This window comes from Mytilus trossulus, chromosome 10, assembly GCF_036588685.1.
Source record: "Mytilus trossulus isolate FHL-02 chromosome 10, PNRI_Mtr1.1.1.hap1, whole genome shotgun sequence".
Classification (NCBI taxonomy): Eukaryota; Metazoa; Mollusca; class Bivalvia; order Mytilida; family Mytilidae; genus Mytilus; species Mytilus trossulus.
In genome coordinates this window covers 61,645,976-61,665,191 of record NC_086382.1, presented here as the reverse complement: position 1 = coordinate 61,665,191, position 19,216 = coordinate 61,645,976, and the positions used below count along the sequence as shown (strand labels likewise).

At 31.6% G+C, this 19,216-nt stretch overlaps 2 protein-coding genes across 2 annotated transcripts; one reads left to right on the top strand and one right to left on the bottom strand.

Moving 5' to 3' along the window:
* Nucleotides 1–2,478: 2,478 nt before the first annotated feature.
* LOC134688057 (major facilitator superfamily domain-containing protein 9-like) lies at nucleotides 2,479–18,201 on the bottom strand. Its single transcript, XM_063548524.1, has 6 exons — nucleotides 18,125–18,201; nucleotides 10,673–10,760; nucleotides 6,245–6,288; nucleotides 5,312–5,441; nucleotides 4,225–4,434; nucleotides 2,479–3,212 (listed from the first exon to the last, which is right to left on the bottom strand). The coding sequence occupies exons 1-6, from the start codon at nucleotides 18,164–18,166 to the stop codon at nucleotides 2,479–2,481; spliced, it is 1,248 nt and encodes a 415-aa protein (XP_063404594.1). The 5' UTR covers nucleotides 18,167–18,201.
* Nucleotides 13,902–16,298, top strand: LOC134686409 (piggyBac transposable element-derived protein 4-like). The gene is made up of 2 exons (XM_063546078.1): nucleotides 13,902–14,188; nucleotides 14,975–16,298. The coding sequence occupies exons 1-2, from the start codon at nucleotides 13,902–13,904 to the stop codon at nucleotides 16,296–16,298; spliced, it is 1,611 nt and encodes a 536-aa protein (XP_063402148.1).
* Nucleotides 18,202–19,216: the final 1,015 nt, after the last annotated feature.

Genomic DNA, 19,216 nt, shown 5'->3' with positions numbered 1-19,216 from the left:
TACTACAACGATTCTATAAATGAGAAAACACTGTTAAAAAGACAAATTAAAAAGAAACAATCATTTATTATAGAAAAATGAAATGTTGAGAAGTTTTATCACAGATATAACATCATCAAATTTAAAAATATATTTGATATAACAATTTTTTTTTAAATGAAAAATACATGATAACTATAAATGGTCCCAGGTTTATATATTTTTTTTTTTTTTTTCAAATTTCAAAATATCTATCAGTATGGTACGATATTACGATAGGATGCTAGGAGATATAATTATAGGAAACAACATTTTTTAGTATTGTGCATACACATTTTTCCACCATGATTGAGTTATAATAAATAAACCTAAGAACAATATTTTCTGCTTCATGCTTTTTCAATCAACAGCTAGTAGCCAATAAGTTATTTAAACAAAATAAAAGCTTTAAGGTTGTTGCAAGAAACTTACAAAAATACATCACCCTTTAAACTCAAATGATCATGTTTGTTGACATAGTAAATATTGCTTACGAGTTCTTTATCAACAATCATGGGTCAAAAGTATTCCAGGAAATGAACAATTAGTATTATTTCCCTACAACACCTGCTGTTCTATATATCCAAAAGTGTAAGGTCTCTGCATAAATAACTAATACAATAGAGTTTTAAACACATTCAAACAATTTAAAAAGTTGAAACATATTTATATTGTCATCATTTATTTCATTTATTTCTATGTAACCATCTCAGAAGTGAAAACAGTCAGATTTGAGGGGACATGTTACATATCAAATCAGTCATGTCTATGCTATTTACTGTATTAGTCATGTTTTATCATATATATATGACCAATTAGCTGTTGAAATATAGTTTTTTAAATAAATACTAAACTGGTTGAATCATCGAATATTTCTCTGGAACATATTTATAATGTAGTTCCATGTTTTCAGTATAGAGTTTTTTTATTTTTATCTTTTTTAAATGGTATTGATTTTCTATTTTAACTGTTAATTACTGATCAATATTTGTAAATGTGAATTTGCTATCTTAGTTTTCCTACGAAATGTGTAATTTGTTAAAAGTTACGTATAACAACTTTTCGTTGAAATCTATATAATTGTGGTTAGTTAATTGTAAATTTTGTTAAAGCTATTTTGGCATGCACAACTTTTTCAAACTTAATAAATTGCCTTCAATAGTCACTTTGTATTCTTTTTTTTTTAAAGGAAACTAGAGATTTACAATACAAACAATTAATAAACTGACAGGAATTTCACAAAATATTAGAAATTAACCAAAAATATGATAGCTACTTTACAAAGTAAAGTTACAAAAAAGACACATAAAAACACTTCATTCTGGGTTTTTTTTATCAACTTTTCAGCTTATAATAATTTTTAGTGTACACAAATAGAACATACAAAAAGGTAGCAGGGGTGTACTTTCAAAAAACATCTTTTTCATGTAGCAAAGGCAGTTGTCTTTACCAATATCTTAAAAACTTCTTTAAAGTTAATGAACTACCGTTATTATTTCACAAGTCAAGTATACATTGATTGAAGAATGCTTTATCAAAACTTCAGTCATCGCTAATTTCAGTGAAACCTATCTGAGATGGTACTTGACCTGTCAGTCAAGGGTCCAACATCATTTTATTCAAACATATATAAAATATGATTTAAACCTGTGAGAACACCATTTTAAAATGAAACTCTGAAAACATGCACACTATGAAACTTTAAAGGAAACAAAGTCAAATTAGCTCTTTTCCATGATGGTAATAAATACAGAATCTGTTGAAGGGAAGGATGTGATTGAATGCTCAAATGTCACTGATTATGTCACCAATAAAATGGAGCAAATTGAAAGACCTAATTCTATTAAATAAGTTTGAAAACTGAATTCTTTGCGTCAATAGTTATCAAATGTACCAGGATTATAATTTAGTACGCCAGATTTTATTTACAAAAATTAACCTTAGACCTTCACTGTATTGCACATTGCTACTGAGTTAAGGTTGTTTCTCCTCTGTTTTAAAATAATGAGCTTTCACAAAGACTTTTATAAATTAATAGTATATAAATAAAGGAACTATATATTACAAAAAAACAGGCATATTTCTTTATCTTTAAAATAATCAATTGAACATTTTTGGCATCTCTAGATTTTTTATACATTAAACATTGACCATGTTGACAGTTTTTTTTCTAAAACTATGAAAATTATTTTATAAAATCTTCAAAAAATTGCTTTTAGCACTATATGTGATAAAAATAAAGAAAAGAAAGTGGGGTTTAGCTAGCACAACTTTTTATTAATAGTACTACATGAAAAAAACTAGAGGATTCTGAACGTCTGACAAAAGTCCAAAAAAAAAGTAGCGAACATCTTTAACAGAGTGATACACAAAAAAAGTAAATCTTGCATATCAATTTTTAAAATACAAAATTATAACAGTAAATTGGAGATCAATATAACATATTCTGAAAGATAAATTTTAGTCAGGTTTCACAATTTTTGTGCTATTTTCTACAATTCCTTGTGGGCGAACAACCATTATTAGAACAGCAATTAATGTTACAACACCACCTATAAAAGCAGGTCCAGATTTGTTTATATCTAATACTATTCCAGAAATAAATGGTCCTAACATTCTGGCTATGGACATCACACTTTGACTAAAACCCAACAATGTCCCAATTTCTTTCCTCTCTCCTCGCTGAATAGTCAAACTTGTTCCTGCAACTCTTGAAACAGTAGTTATAAAACTAAGAGGTGTCAGAAATAACACATACAACCAAAAGGTCTCATGGATGATTGACAACATGAATAAAGTAACAACCTGAAATATTGCCATATGCATAAACAATTTGGCATCATTATTATATATTTTGGCAATATGCCCTACCAATAGGCCAAAAAACGCTGATACACATCCAGAATAAGACATCAAGTATCCAATTGTTTTTGGAGTAATTTGAAAAGATTCTCTCATTACTAGAGAAAAGTTACTTCTTAATAATATAATTGAAAATCCCATGCAGAATTTAATTAAGAATAGATCCCACAGCTTTGTCCAGTTAACTGAATGAAATGTCTCTATGAATATTCTGGGACTGAAGTTGTTTTCTGCTGATGAAACTTTCTTTCTGGATTTTTCTAATTCAGGCCTTAATTTGTCATCTTCAGAATTTGTCTTCTTGTGATCTTCTACACACATATATATTAACACTGAAAACACAAAAATATCAATTAAAGTGGATAAAGAAAATTAAAATAATAAGTGTAACTATTTGATTTTAGATGACATTTTTCATGTCACTGGACCAATGACTGGTGTCTTTGATAGTCATGCAATGTGGGTGTGAGCATTCAGCAATGGAATATATATGTCTTAACTAGGTTGATTTCCATATCACAATTAAGGTAATATCAAACCATCATCATAGTCATTTACCAGTACCAATCAATTTTCTAAAGGAATTTCTTACATTACATTACTTGTAGGAAAATAGCAGATAAACAAATTGTCACAAGTATTTAACTTGAATTTTCTGGTATATAAATAAATCGCAATAAGAATGTTTAAGTTTCAAAGCAAAACGATTTTTTTTTCTTTTTACCAAGGGGTATAACTCTAGAACAGTGAAAGTGATACCACCTAAATTCAAACTTGGTCTGTATTTTGTGATAGTTAGCATAGTGTATAAGTTTTATAACATTTGGTTGAGGCTAACTTAAGTTAGAGAATGGAAGGCTAACTTAAGTTACAGACCGGAAGGCTAACTTAAGTTAAAGAACGGAAGGCTAACCTAAGCTAGAGAACGGAAACGAAAAATTTAGCAATTTCTTATTTGTAAAGGGGCATAACTCTTGAATGAGTAAATTGACACCACCAAAATTCAACTTTGATCTGTAATTTGTGGCAATAAGCATTGTGTATTAGATTTTTAAGATTGGGTTGAGTCAAACTACAGTAAGCATGGTAAGAGAACAGAAACCAACTTTTGTATGTACGGACAGACATATAGACAAGGGTAAAACTTAATGACCCCTCTGCTACGGCAGGGCATAATAAAAGTGCTAGAAAGGGCTCAATGCAAAATGAAAGTGTCATTTGAAAATATGTAAGTTGGTGTACACCTCTGACTGTTGTTTGTTCAATGTGCAGTGGCAGATATTTCCTACATATACAAATATTTTTCCTAATAGAATAAATCTTTTAATATGTGGCAATACTAACCACTGTTTGCTATAAAAACAAAAGCACTTAATAATCCAACTTTCTGGAATCCATTTGAAGTTTCTGCTACATGTCCACCGATCAATGGTCCCACGATGAACCCTAAACTAGAGGCAGCATTAAATGTTCCTAATACAGCTGACTGCTCTTCTATAGGTGTTATATCTGCTAACAGTGATTTGGTTAAACTTTGACTGTGCTTAAATAATCCTGGCAAAACAAAAATTGAAGCACATGAGATGTTAAACCCTGAAAGAGTCAAACTGGAACTATTAAAATATGTTTTACTCAATGTAGGTTAATGTCCTTTATACATGTATGATTGTACATATCTTTAAATTGGAAAAGTCAACAGTTGTTTTAATACTCCTACACAAGAATTTTTTTCCTGGTATTCTAGCTACATAGTCTGTTTCATCTTTTCTACAATAATTTAAGTACAAGAATCGTGCAAATAAAGGAGGAAAAGGCTGATGTTCTCAACATCAGTATAAATTAAAAGAAAATTAACAGATGTTTTTAGAATTTAAGACACAAAAAATGTAACCTTTGAAATTGTTGTGGCTCACTAAAACTCCCATGGGGATTTTCATAAGTTGGGTTAGGTATGTTACTGGGACTTGGTTGTAATTGTTTCACTCTTTCTAAAACAGCTCATTAAAACAAGAATGTGTCCATAGTACATGGATGTCCCACCTGAACCTGCAGCTGGACAGATGCATGAAGGAACAGAAAGACAAATGAACAAACACAGGCACAGACTGAAAAACATAATGCCCTTCTGTGGGGCATAAAAATCAGTTTGTATCATCAAAGACATATGTACCTTCAATTTATTCCTGTAAATTTTCATATCCATAATTCACACAGAAAATGAGACATGTTCAATCTGTTCAGTATCACTTATCAGGGGCGGATCTAGCAAAGTTTAAAAGGGGGGTTCCCAACCCAGGATAAAGGGGGTGTTCCAACTATATGTCCCCATTCAAATGCATTGATCCGCCAAAAAAGGGCTGTTCCAATCCCTGGAACACACACCCTCCTCCCCTGGATCCGCGAATGCTTATTACTTGTATCATCTACCTACCATTAAGGATTCTTGCTAACATGACAAAAGTTAATGTGGAGGCTATTGCAAGTGTAACATAGCCAGAAGCTGTTAACAACAAGCACCATAACAAACAAAATCTTCTACCAGACACATCACTCCATCTTCCCTAAAAAAACAAATAAACACCATAACAAACAAAATCTTCTACCAGACACATCACTCCATTTTCCCTTAAAAAGCAATACAACATTTGTAATCATAGCTTTTTTATTATGATTTTAACTAAAACTTCATTATTAACAATTGTAATTGCTGCTTTTAAATAAATGACCCTTATTTCTAGCTAAAGTTTTAATGGTTATTACCACAACATATTGTAGTAAGCAATGACTGAATGAGTAGATATGGAATTGAAAATTTAAACTACAGTGTTCTTTTCATGATGTCAAAATTAGCTTAATTAGATTTTTAATTTTCCAAAAACATAATTAAGGTCATTTGACAAAATTTAAGCAGATTCTTGATTTTCTTTCTTTTGATTTGAGACTCAAATAATACCAATGCAAATATAAGGTAAAAGTCCAAGTCTGCCTTTTCCCGCCACATTTTATAAATCAAATATCTTGGAAAGAAGCTGCATGACCTATCAATATTTTAAGCTTAATTTGATCCTTAATTAATACTCTCCCTGCTTATAGTATCAATTTTAAATTCTTGATTTATTTAATTTCACCTAAGATCACCTAAGTACACCCTTAATAAAACATAAATGCAATTATCTTATTTTGAACAACCATTGCTAATCTGTCAATAGCTGTTTTTCTAGGCCTATGACATAATACATTCTCTTTCTTCTTGACTGAGAAAAACCCACATCACTCCAGTAGCATGATATGAAAAGTTATCACAATATAAGATCAAAGAAAATTAAATAAAAATAGGTATAGGTAAAACTATATTTCAACTTACTACAAGTGGACTGGAAATTAGCTGTATTCCTCCATAGATAGAACCTTAAAATAAAAGGAAATAATAAAATATCAGTTAAAATAACTTTATGTCTTTCATTTAGACAAGTATTTTCTTCATTGTTAAGTCTGAAAATGTAATATTCTTCTTAAAATAAAAAAAAATATGTAATAACATATCATTTTCCAAGGAATATCATCCAACTCCAGTATCTGGTATAAGCAAAGAATCAGATCTCAGTTCATTGGCAGAATTTGGATATGATCTAATTAGACATAAACCAGGATCTTATCATATGTATAAAAGGAGTTTTGCAATAAATGTTGATGAGGCAGCAACCCTATCAAAAAAACATAAAGACATCTATCACCAGTATTTATACCAATACATAATTTTGATTCTGAGGGATTCTGAACTGTTAACAACTGAACCAGTTGTAAACATTTAAATGGGCTATATTGACATTTCATTCATACTTGTGTTCAACTATACATGACTCTATCTTAGATAATCTGTGCTTCATGTACTGATGGTTGACATTTGAACATTCAAATGGGCACGGGAATTTCTCGCTACATTGAAGACCTGTTGGTGACCTTCTGCTGTTGTTTTTTTATTTGGTCAGGTTGTTGTCTCTTTGACACATTCCCCATTTCCATTCTCAATTTTATTAATATTTCAGGAAATATTTTGTACCAATTATGTTTGTACATATGTTAGTCAGGCTCATATATTTAGTGTTTTATATCCACAGATCTGTCAGGTGAAGTAGATATAGAACACTAATAGAGATTAAGAGCCTATATCCCCTATGAAGCCCCTATAATAGGAGATTATAAAAGTCAAGGTAACTGAATAAATTGCAGGATCAGCAGGGATATAATTTTTATAGATTATATCATGATCTTTTCCATATCGGTCCAAGTATATTTAAACTAAAAACATGAATACAAGTGTAAAAACCATGTTATTGACAAAACTTGAAGTTATTTAGGAAGCCACTGTGTCCTGGAGAAATTATATAATTATATAGTCCTAGGTCTATGGGAGACAACTCCAGATCAATTTTAATACATTTTTGTATTATTATCTTTTTCTATTTTTTAAAACTACATTGATATTTTCTAAGGGTTTCTTTCGTTCTTCAAAAAGGGAGTGAATGATTTAGTCAAAGGCACTAGCCAAAGGCTCTAAGAACCAAGAAATGATACCACAGCCCATATGAAAAGGGAAATATAATTGATTAACCCCATATTATTCAAAAGGTTGTGGATAAAAGTCACAATAAAATCATTGTGTGAAGTTATTAGCTGACCATGATAGCAGTATAAGTCCTGGTTTTAAGCAAAACCTTGTATGCGATATATAAAAACTTCTCGGCTTTTATGAATCTGTACACAATACCGATTAATATGATGTCTTACTTTAAGGATTGTGACCCCGAATGGTGAAACTACAGCTAATTTTATATGTCGCATTGTTGTGGTATTTTGGCCAGTGGCAAATAGTTTAACTGCCATATTCCAAACATTTCCTGTATCCTATTGTCATCAGTTTATTTAAAAAGAAAAAACATAAAATTGGGTTTCTTTTGAATAATTAGAATAAAAACTGTAAAATAAGCATAAATAAAGTTACTTTAAACATATTTTGTCCCTATTATTATATGAACTAAGTTGTAGCTGAGTTGAGAAAAATATTGAAAGTGTATTTCTTATATATGATACTTGGAGCCTTTTAACTATAAAAAGTACAAAAAATATAAATTAATGAAAAAAAATCCATGTTACACTAATCAGTAGTACAGGCCAAAGAAGAAAAAATCAACACTTTGCATGTGCAACTTTTGGTTCCATATATAGGAGAGAATTAATAAAAGTATCATGACAGCGCAATAAGCTGAAAAACTTCAAAATTTGAACAGAGTCTGGTTTTCTTATATCTGGTTGCTATGTACAAATCTGTAATATTTGCATTAAATATATATACCAAACTGATGCTTTAAAATTAATGTACATATGCCATACAATATTTTTCAGAATTGTTTTAGTCCATTCACTAACACATTTCTTGGCGAAAACCTCACTATATTATATGTTTGTCCCTTTAAGGATGCAATCAACAGTTTTTTTTCTATGACGTCATATTTTGAGGGACCATCTATAATTGACCCTTAGTGGTGTCACGGAATAGAAGTTGCTTCATAATGTAAGTTCCTAATGGAAAAAATATTCTGGAATATAACTTCCACAGGAATAAATATTACAGTAGATGTTCCTAACGGAATAAATAGTATAGAATATTTATTCCATCAGGTACAGGTATTATGACATTGTTTATAATAAAGTTTCCACTGGAACTTCTGTTAGGTGCAACAAATATACGTTGACAGTGGTGTTAATGTTAATGAAGATACTTGTATAAAACTAGATATCATTAGAATCAGAATTTTCTCTAGTTTATAATGAAATAAAAATAAATTGTACTTATAATAGTACCAAAAAGTTTTATCCAGAGAAAATGGGAAAAACATTGCCTAATCTATGCATAAAAAACATGAAATCAGGCCATGTGCACACCCATGCAGACATAATACATGCACATTTTTCATATTCAAAACTGTATGAATTTCATAGGTTTTTACCTGGTCTTTCTAAAAATTTATGCTTCAGGCTACGTTCGCCTGCTCCGAAAAGAGCTGCAGTGGGTGCAAATAAGTTTTGCACTTTTCACTGCCAAAAAAACAGGATGTTTACAGTTTGTCTCCCCTTAAAACATGTGTATTTAATCTAATTTTTAAGAATTATTTTAATCATTCAACCTGTTTTAATTGAAGCTAATTAACTTATTTTTACAATCAAATATAAAAAACATGATACTTTTTTACCAATTATGTTGATAAAAAGGGACTTCCCTCCAAGTCTATTTTTAGTCGGGGAATAACCCCTAGTTTTTTATACGAAACTGTTTATAGCACCCTAAACAAGTTTGAATTAATACTAGATAATATTACAAATAAATGGAAAATGTGGCCATTGGACACAGGGATGACACCTTTTTTGTATAACATAATAAATAGTAATATCTTGAGAATAGTGACACCACCAAAGGAGTAGGCCCGGTAAGACCCCTTTTTGGCCCCAAAATATTGCAGTTTTACAAAATTGTTAAAATGTATACTTTAAGTTATTTATTGGACATTAGAATGCTTCTACTACATAAATATGAGCTGTTTTTGACAATACGATGTACATTTATCAAGTACTAGCACCATTAAGTCATGCTAAATTACTGAAATCTTCATAATTCTAGCATTTTGGTTATATTTTAGACAGTTTCTGTGTGAAACGAAAGTAGCTGCATTCGTGTTCATCCAAAATATTTAAATGTAAGTAGTATTTGATGATAATACATAACATATATAAAGGTTGAAGATGAACACAGATGCGGCCACTTTCATTTTTGACAAATAAAATTGAGAATGGAAATGGGGAATGTGTCAAAGAGACAACAATCCGACCAAATAAAAAAACAACAGCAGAAGGTCACCAACAGGTCTTCAATGTAGAGAGAAATTCCCGCACCCGGAGGCGTCCTTCAGCTGGCCCCTAAACAAATATATATACTAGTTCAGTAATAATGAACGCCATACTAATTTTCAAAAACCATCTTAAAAGTGACATTTTTCAGCATATTTGGTAGATTTTTCATATTTGAGCTTGATTGGAGTGTTTTTAATGACTAAATTAGTTAAAATCTTTCACATATATTAATTGAATCAAATAAAATAGGCATTTAAGTGTTTAAAAAGTGGTCAACATCTTTCGTCAAATGAACCTGAAATTTGAGGCCAAAATTGGTCCTTACCGGACCTACTCCTTTCAAACTTGATCTGTCAGGATATTCTTTCAAGGTATTCTTTTGTTACATCCTTATGTGAGTTTTCAACACTTTGAGGATGTCAGATCTTTGAAAATTACTTTAAATTTTATTAACTCCTCTTTTACAATTAAAGTGATTTTAAATATGGTGTATCATATCTGTCTATTAATTAAGACCGTATGTTGAGTTTGATAACCTTTTGGTTTTGGTCTTTTGCTGTTTCTGACACATTTTATAGATTGTTGACTCTTGTTGAAAATTTTGTGTAGACAGAGAGAAATGAAATTTGTAGATACCAGGAAAATTATTATTGTCACAATGCCAAAGTGATTGAGTTGCAATATGAAAATGAACCTGATTATTGTCAAATTTTGTACATTTTTTTCATGTATAAAAACTTACGAAACCATTTGCAACTTGTATATATATATATATATATATGTGAATGCAATATTTGTGTAAGATAACCATTTATACATAAGAACACATTCTATTCAAACTCCCCCCCCTGACTTTTTGTTCATATATGAAGATGTTAAATCTCACCTATAGTACCAACCAAAGTTGATGATGCTCCCAAGTCTCTCACATGTGTTGACAACAATGGAAAAATCATGCTCACTCCAAACAAATCCTAAAAAATAATAGTTATGTGTTACATTGATGTGGATTCAATTATTTTCGTGGTTTCATATGTTTGTGTGTTATGGCAAAACTATTTTTTTCATACTATTTGATTTTATGGTTTAACAAATATGTGCATACAAGCATATGCTTTGTTGAACATTTAAAATTATGGCTGACCTGTTTGTGTATAATCAATGAAAAATAATATCCTACCAAAAATCAGGAAATTTCTATATTAACGCGACTGCAAGGTCACTTATAAGAATGTCTTTACAAATAATCAGACTGGTCTCGGTTGTAGCTGATGTCTGGTGACTTTATTAAAAATCATTTCACATTCACAAGGGTTTCTTCATAACTATATGTTCAAGTTTAAAGTCATAAGAAACCTCAAATCAAAAAAAAATAATGCATATGTTTTTTATAACTCAACGGATAGTTTTCATTGTAAAACTTACATGACTTATGTACATCTTCTTTTTTCTGAAGAAAATTCTTTAATTTATTCATATTTAGAAGAAGTTTACTTTATTTGAATTGCTTCCTTCCAGCAAGCTATTCCCCCGATATATTTTCCGTATGCAAGGTGACCTCGGTGTGACCCATCTCGTAAAAATCTGGTGACCACAATACGCATGGATGTACTATTATCTGAATTTACATGTTAAACACGTGCTCAATTTCCATGCTTTTTTGTTTATTTTTCATCAATTGTTGACAAACAGGTGACAATCGTTAAACTTCGGCTTCAAAACACGAACTTTAATTACCTGACATATTTTCACAACAACACTGACCGATTGAAAAAAAAATTGAGGATTATACGAAATTTACAAGAAAAAAATGATAAATTCGAGCACAGAAGACTAAGTTTATGATGTTTGTATGCATTGGTTTAAGAATTGGAAGAACATTATTTTTCACCGGTCATACGTTTCTTATGACTTAACAAAAAACAATTTTAAGAAATTTTATACATTTTGTTATTTAATGGTCACTGTAAAATGGTGTTTTTCAAAACATTTCTCTAATCATTTTTTAATTATTAATCACTGAACTTTGAGGTTTTTGTTTGTTGAATTTTCAGTAGCCACCATCTTGTTTGATCTGTAAATAATTTTACACAACTGGGACTTTCTTCAAAACAATACGTCTTAGTTTATTGATTCATCGTTCTTTCAAAATCTTATATTTTTTGTCATCATAAATGGCTATTATTCAGATTTTATAATAACAAACAATAATAATCATACAACAACAATGTACTATGAAATATGCAAATAACTACTAGCATCTTATATCAGAGATAGGAAACTTAAGTTTATTGTTAAATGTTGGGTGGTTACTTTAAACAATCGGCTTAGTCATTGTTAGTTATCAGTTAAAATCAGTCCAGTTAATATAGAAAGTCCTAGTCCAAATAATTATGACGTCTGGCAAGGCCATTTAATTTTTTTCTGGTATGCCTTCTTACACTTGCCAGACATCATAATTATTTGGACTACAAAAGTCCCTGCAGTAATCTAATCTCGGACTAGCAATAATCATTGATAATCATGATAAATAATTTTAACCCTTTCAGTGCCAGGAAAAAATCCGCAACTTTCCGTTTACTGCCAAGCTTGTTTTTTTCTAAAGTACACAAGAATATTTGCCGTCAATGACGTTAACAATAACGTCGCGTCATAAGATTTTGAGTAAAAGGGTATGACGTCTTTCAGTGATTGATTGACAATTTTGAGACCTCTTGCTTCTCTATGCGTAGAAATATTATTTTCTTTTTCGGTAATACTTTTATGAAAAATGACTTTTAAAAATTCCATGGGCAAACGTAAGTTTAGGGAGACGGATTTATATAAGTTTTTTTCACACTTGTTTCCGAATCATTTATTTGAACTTTATGTAACATTGTAATATATATCATTAATAAATACTGTTTAAACTAAAAGTAAGTTTCGTTGTTTTTTTAGTTGAAAGATGGTTCCACAGTGTTCAAATAAACAGTGGATAGTTGTTTCATTGGCAATCATTACACATTTCCTTATTTTTACAATTTATACTGATACAAAATTTAACAAATTTCGGAGAGTTTTTGAAAACGGAAGAATTATAGTTACGCATTTTCTTTATCAAGATACAAGTACTGTGGCTTAAATGTTCAAAAGTAAAGAAGAAAAAATAATTGCAAACACGAAGAGTAATCTTTGCAATTAAAAAATTAATGATTGAAAAGGGATACGCTGTTGAAACTGAATACTAGTCTCCCTTTTTCTCCACCTTGTTTTTTCTTTTCCAAACAATTTATAAAAACATCGATGAGAAAGGTCCGAAACTATTGAAACATTACTACAAAATGAAAACAATTTGAAAAAGAAGAATTTTCCTCTATACACCGGCTTAAAACAAATGACCCCAGCAACAAGCATTGTGTAAATGTATGGGCCCATTTGCAAGCACAGTTACTTAATATATAATGCCGTCATAGACAATTGAAAATTTTCCACTTGAGTTGATGTGTTTCTTTTGTTGGTGAATATAATTATTTTCTGCATGTAATTTTACTATTTGTCAAATTCTTTCAACTTTGGTACTAATAAAAAAACATTTTCTGAAAGTACATTATTTACTTTGTATTGAATATATTTTGCTCGTTCGAATAATAAATTGATGTTCAAATTTGCAAGATATCCAAACAAAATGCCTAGTGAATTAGGCTCGGAATCAGACATAGAACCGGCTAATATTCAAAATTTTTAAGAACCGCCTGCAAACAAAAAGCAACATATTTTATCTAAATGACCTTCAAAAATAATTTTCATGGCTCCGGTAGACTTCAACTCAGTAGGTAAAATTCCGATCCCAAGCCCGGACGAAGGCCGAGACAAGGGAAAAAATCATTTTGGAAGTAGTTGATATATCAAAAATATATAAAAAAAAAAACCAAATAGATGCTACATTCAAAATATTGGCTAAATTAGATGAATATTTTTATTTGTGCAAATGGTACCTATATTTTTTCAATGGACTGGCGCAGAAGTAGTATTGGCGCAAATAAGTTCATTTTTGGCCCAAAAATATATCACCCGATTTAATGTTTGACGTCATGTAAAAATATATCGGTTGACGTCATATTCCTCGTGAATCAAATATGGCCACCTCCAGTGATTCAGAGCAGTTTTCAGACGGGGAGAGTGATGGTGATTTTGAAGTTTTAAGCGGTAGCTCAGAATCTGAAGATGAGATGAATGATGTTCCAATGAATGCCAATCCTTGGTTTCGAGTTAGACCTCCGGAGATTGACTATTTACACGACCAAAGATTTGTAGAGAACAGTGGCCCTCAGAATGTCCCTGCTGCCGACGCTAAACCTATCGACTACTTCTTGCTGTTTCTGACACTTGATTTTCTACGACACATTGTCAGAGAGACAAACAGGTAAAATTTTCAACAACTGTTGCGTTTTATGTTACATTTCACATATGAAAATAGTCATAAGTTTACTCAGTACGATATATTAATGCACACGTTGCGATTATGAAGACATTTGCCTTTGTTTTTTTCTTAACTTTGCCCGGTCGTTTCAATACATAATATAATATAAACTAAATGTTTGCACCTGTCCTAAGTCAGGAATCTGATGTACAGTAGTTGTCGTTTGTTTATGTAATATATACGTGTTTCTCGTTTCTCGTTTTGTTTATATAGATTAGACCGTTGGTTTTCCCGTTTGAATGGTTTTACACTAGTTATTTTGGGGCCCTTTATAGCTTGTTGTTCGGTGTGAGCCAAGGCTCCGTGTTGAAGGCCGTACTTTAACCTATAATGGTTTAATTTTTGAATTGTTGTTTGGATGGAGAGTTGTCTCATTGGCACTCACACCACATCTTCCTATATCTATATAGATATAAAATTGGTATATGATTTTGCTGATTCAATAAAAGGTCAGAGTGAGGTGACATGTCTTCTGAACTAGTACAAAGTAGAGGAATTTTTTTAACGTTAGTATGAGTATATGTTCTCGTCCTACTGTCCTAAATATACACATTAATTTGACGCTGGACGTTTAACAAAAAAGCACTGAAAATTACCGAATGGGCTACGAGCATTCGTGAATTAATAATTTATTAAGTCACGCTTTGAGAATGTTAACATGTTTTAATTCTAAGATTGTTTTTACTATTTTTATATTTCATATCAATTATACTGTCAATTTTTTTACAGGTATGCACAAGACTTCATCACTAGTCAGCAGAGGATAAGAAGATTTTCGCGTCTTCATTCCTGGTTTAAAGTTGGTGCTGTAACTTTAGATGAGATGAAAGGATTTATATCAGTAATACTTAACATGGGCCTCATACGTAAACCATCCATTACAGAATATTTGAACACCAAATTTAAAAGTCAGGATACTGTTTGGTTTCGTGACATGTTTTCTAGAAATCGATTTCAGAGCATTTTGAAATTTTTTCATATCGTAGATAATAATACAATACCGAATCGGAACGATGATAATTATTCACCTACATCAAAATTTCAGTGCTTTGTTGATCTTTTTAATCGACAGTCGAAACACCATTACATTCCAAAACAGAACCTAAGTATTGACGAAAGCTTAATCGCATCTAAAGGCCGGTCATCAATAATACAATATATTCCTTCAAAAGCGGCGAAATTTGGAGTCAAACTTTGGGTATTAGCCGAGGCCGTCAGTGGCTATATTTGTCAAATCAGTGTTTACAAAGGCAAACAATATGACCCAACACCACAAGGAATGTTACAGGGTGCTTACGTAGTCAACAAACTGTTAGATGCCGCAGGATTGTTTAACAAAGCTTATCATTTATTTACTGACAGTTTTTTCTCCTCAATTAATCTGGCTAAAGAGCTTTTAGCAAAAGGAACATTGTTCACTGGAACATTACGCCCTAATCGGCAAATGCCAAACACAATCAAGAATCCTGTTTTGCAGGAAAAGGAGAGCATTTATATTAGACAAGGAAGAATTCTGTTATGTGCATATAAAGAAAGGAATGGTCGAAAACAAGTTAGAATCATATCCTCTTTTTCTAAAGCAGCACAAGAAAATGATAAACCGGCTTTGATTTGCTCGTATAATAAATTTATGGGGGGCGTAGATTTGGCTGACATGATGACAGAGAGTTACAATGATGGACGAAAAACGTTAAAGGTTTGGAAAAAGGTTGTTTTTAATCTTATGCACCGTATGGTAATAAATGCATACATTATTTATAAAGAAAACACTTCCGATAATCCGAAATTGTCGAGACTATCCTTCACACAAAGACTGATAGAGGATCTCGCTAAAAATCACATGGTGCTAAGAAACGAAAACCAAGACGACAATAGACAAAATAAGAACAAAAACGGGATCAGAAAGTTGCCCGGTCACAGAGAAAAAGATTGCGATGTATGTTCAGACAGAAATGGTTACGGGGGTCGAAGGAGGAGTAGGACTGTATGTCGAGTTTGCGGAAAAGGTGTTCACCGGGAATGTCAAGACAACCATTTATGTGTTGAATCATGATTAAAATACATTTTTTGTTTCTTATCAAATGTTTTTATTTTATAGCAGGTGTTCAGACAACCCACTACAATTACATAAATTAGTCATGTATATTGCATCGAATTCTCATCCCTCAAATAAAGATGTCTCTGTACCAGGAGCATGACAAGCACTTTTGAAATTACCCTATTTGACCTATTTCTTGATGGTATTTGGGGTTTTTTAAATTGATTTTAATCGGTCATTCTATTTGGATTGGAATTCGCTCATTGAATGTTTTATGCTTGTTGTATTGTTTGATTTCGATTCAGCGTACTTCTGAAGAATCATTATTCCATAAAAGTTGCGCATGCAGTGCATCAAAATTGGTTTTTCGACTGCTATCATTATTTAGTGAAACTGTAATATTTCTTTGATTTTTTTTTTTATACAATACAAAAAAGAAAAATCAGCAGAAAATCCACACAAATTAAAACAAATTAAAAATTGCATAAAAGTATGGCCAACACGGCTTAATGAAAAATTGAAAGCACTTTGCATGCAACTAAGCAGCGTGCCGTAGCCCCTCCCACAGTACACAAAAAAAGCGACGTCACTGAAACCTATTGTTCGACGTCAAGAAAAAAAAAATCGGCCGAAAATCGGCCCGTGGCAGTCAACGTAGTTTATACAAATCGGCCTAAAATCGGCCCATGGCACAGAAAACGTTAAAATTGAATCCACAGTAATTTATGTTTATATGCAATTAAAATTAAATTGAACATGAAGCCATATGGATAATATGGGGACGAACCCCTATTACAGTAGAAAAATCAGGAAAAAAAATCAGAAAAATTTCCTGAAATTTTCATTGTACTAATGAACTCAAAATCGTTCAAATGATTTTATGACGTGTTTTGAATTCCCAGATCTGCGCAGAATGCAGAAAACTACTTCCTTCTGCCGGTCTTGTTGTCAGGAGACTGTAAGTATTCTAGTAAAATAAAGGAACTCAAGGAAATATTTAAGGTTCATCATAACCTTTTGGCTAAAATGGCCGTATTTACACCCCAAATTTTACTCTGTGTACAGACTAACCTATACACCTGCAACAGTTTTAAGGGATGGCAGGAACTAGATATATAAATTTCAAATGCATTTTATGTTTCAGAAAATTATTAACTTTTCTAGATTTTGCTATCCATTTTTTTTCGTTCCTTCAGAAGGTGCAAAAATTAACTAAGTAGTGAAAACGATTGAGAAGCTCCCCTCATATAATGAATGTTGTGAGTAGTATTGATTTAAATGGACAATAGATGGACAATAGACACCTGTAAATAATAGGTGATTTAACAGGTTTAAACTGTGTAACTGAGTGGACCGTATCAAATGAAACTCGGGTGTTTGTTTATTTTGCTATCTTCTGCAGACTGGAAAAAAATGCACATCAAAATGCAGGTAAGTTTTTCATTTTCTGAAACGTAGACTTCATATAACTTTTATATATCTAGTTCCTGCCATGCCTTAAAACTTTCCTGAATGTACCAGTTTGTCTGTACTCATAGTAATTTTTGAGGTGTAAACACGGCCATATTTTTCAATTCCTTATGATGAACCTTAAGTTACAAAAAAAATAATTCATACAGACTTTGTCCCCATTCACAGGTAATGCGTGGCTCATACTATATGTGATATTCTAATAAATTTTCAGACCATCACTCTATGTAGTTAAGTAAATTCTTTAATTTAGTGACATTACTGATTGATTTGATATGTTTCAAAAATTGACTTGTTTTTTTAAATTAATCAATCTGTTACTTTTCATCATGCGTGTGTGTGTGCACTTAACAGCTTGCGGTGTAATTTACCAGAAATCCTGACAAATACAAAGTAAAATTTTGTAGAAACATGACTGGGGTTTGACCAGTATCAAAACGAAAATGAAAGTACAAATACACCGGATGTTGATAAGGGTTGGATTTGACAAGTCGCCCCATTGTCAATCGCCCCATTTCAAATCGCCCAACATTCTACCTTACCGCCTATTTTCTACTCGTCCCATTTATTAAAAGGGTACAACCCCGTGAAAGTTGGTCCTTCAAACTCTCCCTTATTATGAAAAGGAGTTTAATCCCGATGAATAAAGGTTTGCAAACTCGCCCAAGTAATGAAAAAAAGAAGAAAAGATTACGGCATTAAGGTGGCTCGGCCCTTTAACAATGCGCATATTTTAACGCATGTTTCTTAGGACGAGTGCCTTGAAAACGGTCGCTTTCAGGGGTCATCTAAAAAATAGCGTTGACGACCTTGGAACGCGGGCGTGTATGAAAGCACCCTTGACGATGTAAACAAGTGATGCAAAACGTTCTTCAAAACATGAAATAAGAACGGTCAGAAATTCAGAGTGCTTTCTTCATTTTTCGCATAAAAGTCTCAAAGGAGAGAAATATAATTACGTGATTTAAGCATATTAACATAAAAAAGAATATATAAATACTGACAAAGTCACATGTATGACGTCGACGGTGCCGCTTCGCTCCACAAACGCATTCTCATCTTACACGGTCGCCCCTGGGGTCCGTTCGTACCATATTATGAATTTACTTAAATATCGGTTGAATATTAAATGATGTCTTGAAGATTTATTTTTGAAAATGTTTTGCCCATGACGCAATTATTTTAACTTTAAACAAATGATAGCGGTGTAAACAATTGCATGTCATCGTACAGCTTTCAAAAACAGGTAAAACCCGTATAGCATCATATGCGTTAAAGGCATCGGGGCGGGTATTTATCAAGCTACCCGTTTGGCGTTTTATAATTTTATAACAGTTAGTTTCTGTCATATATCTCTTTAATATCTTTATTTCCAGTTATTTTTAGGAGTTAAATTGTTCCCGATATGCGATATATTTTTACACTGCAAAATTTTATTAATTATCATGTTAAATATTTGTTTA

What these genes read in the sequence shown, in the direction of transcription:
- LOC134686409 (XM_063546078.1), top strand. Translation starts at nt 13,902, where the DNA reads ATGGCCACCTCCAGTGATTCAGAGCAGTTTTCAGACGGGGAGAGTGAT. An exon ending in ATTGTCAGAGAGACAAACAG is followed by an intron (nt 14,189 to 14,974) that starts GTAAAATTTTCA and finishes ATTTTTTTACAG; the next exon opens with GTATGCACAAGACTTCATCA.
- LOC134688057 (XM_063548524.1), bottom strand. Translation starts at nt 18,166, where the DNA reads ATGTTTCTACAAAATTTTACTTTGTATTTGTCAGGATTTCTG. An exon ending in TGTATTTGTCAGGATTTCTG is followed by an intron (nt 10,761 to 18,124) that starts GTAAATTACACC and finishes ATTATTTTTTAG; the next exon opens with GATTTGTTTGGAGTGAGCAT. An exon ending in GTTAGCAAGAATCCTTAATG is followed by an intron (nt 4,435 to 5,311) that starts GTAGGTAGATGA and finishes TTGTTTTGCCAG; the next exon opens with GATTATTTAAGCACAGTCAA.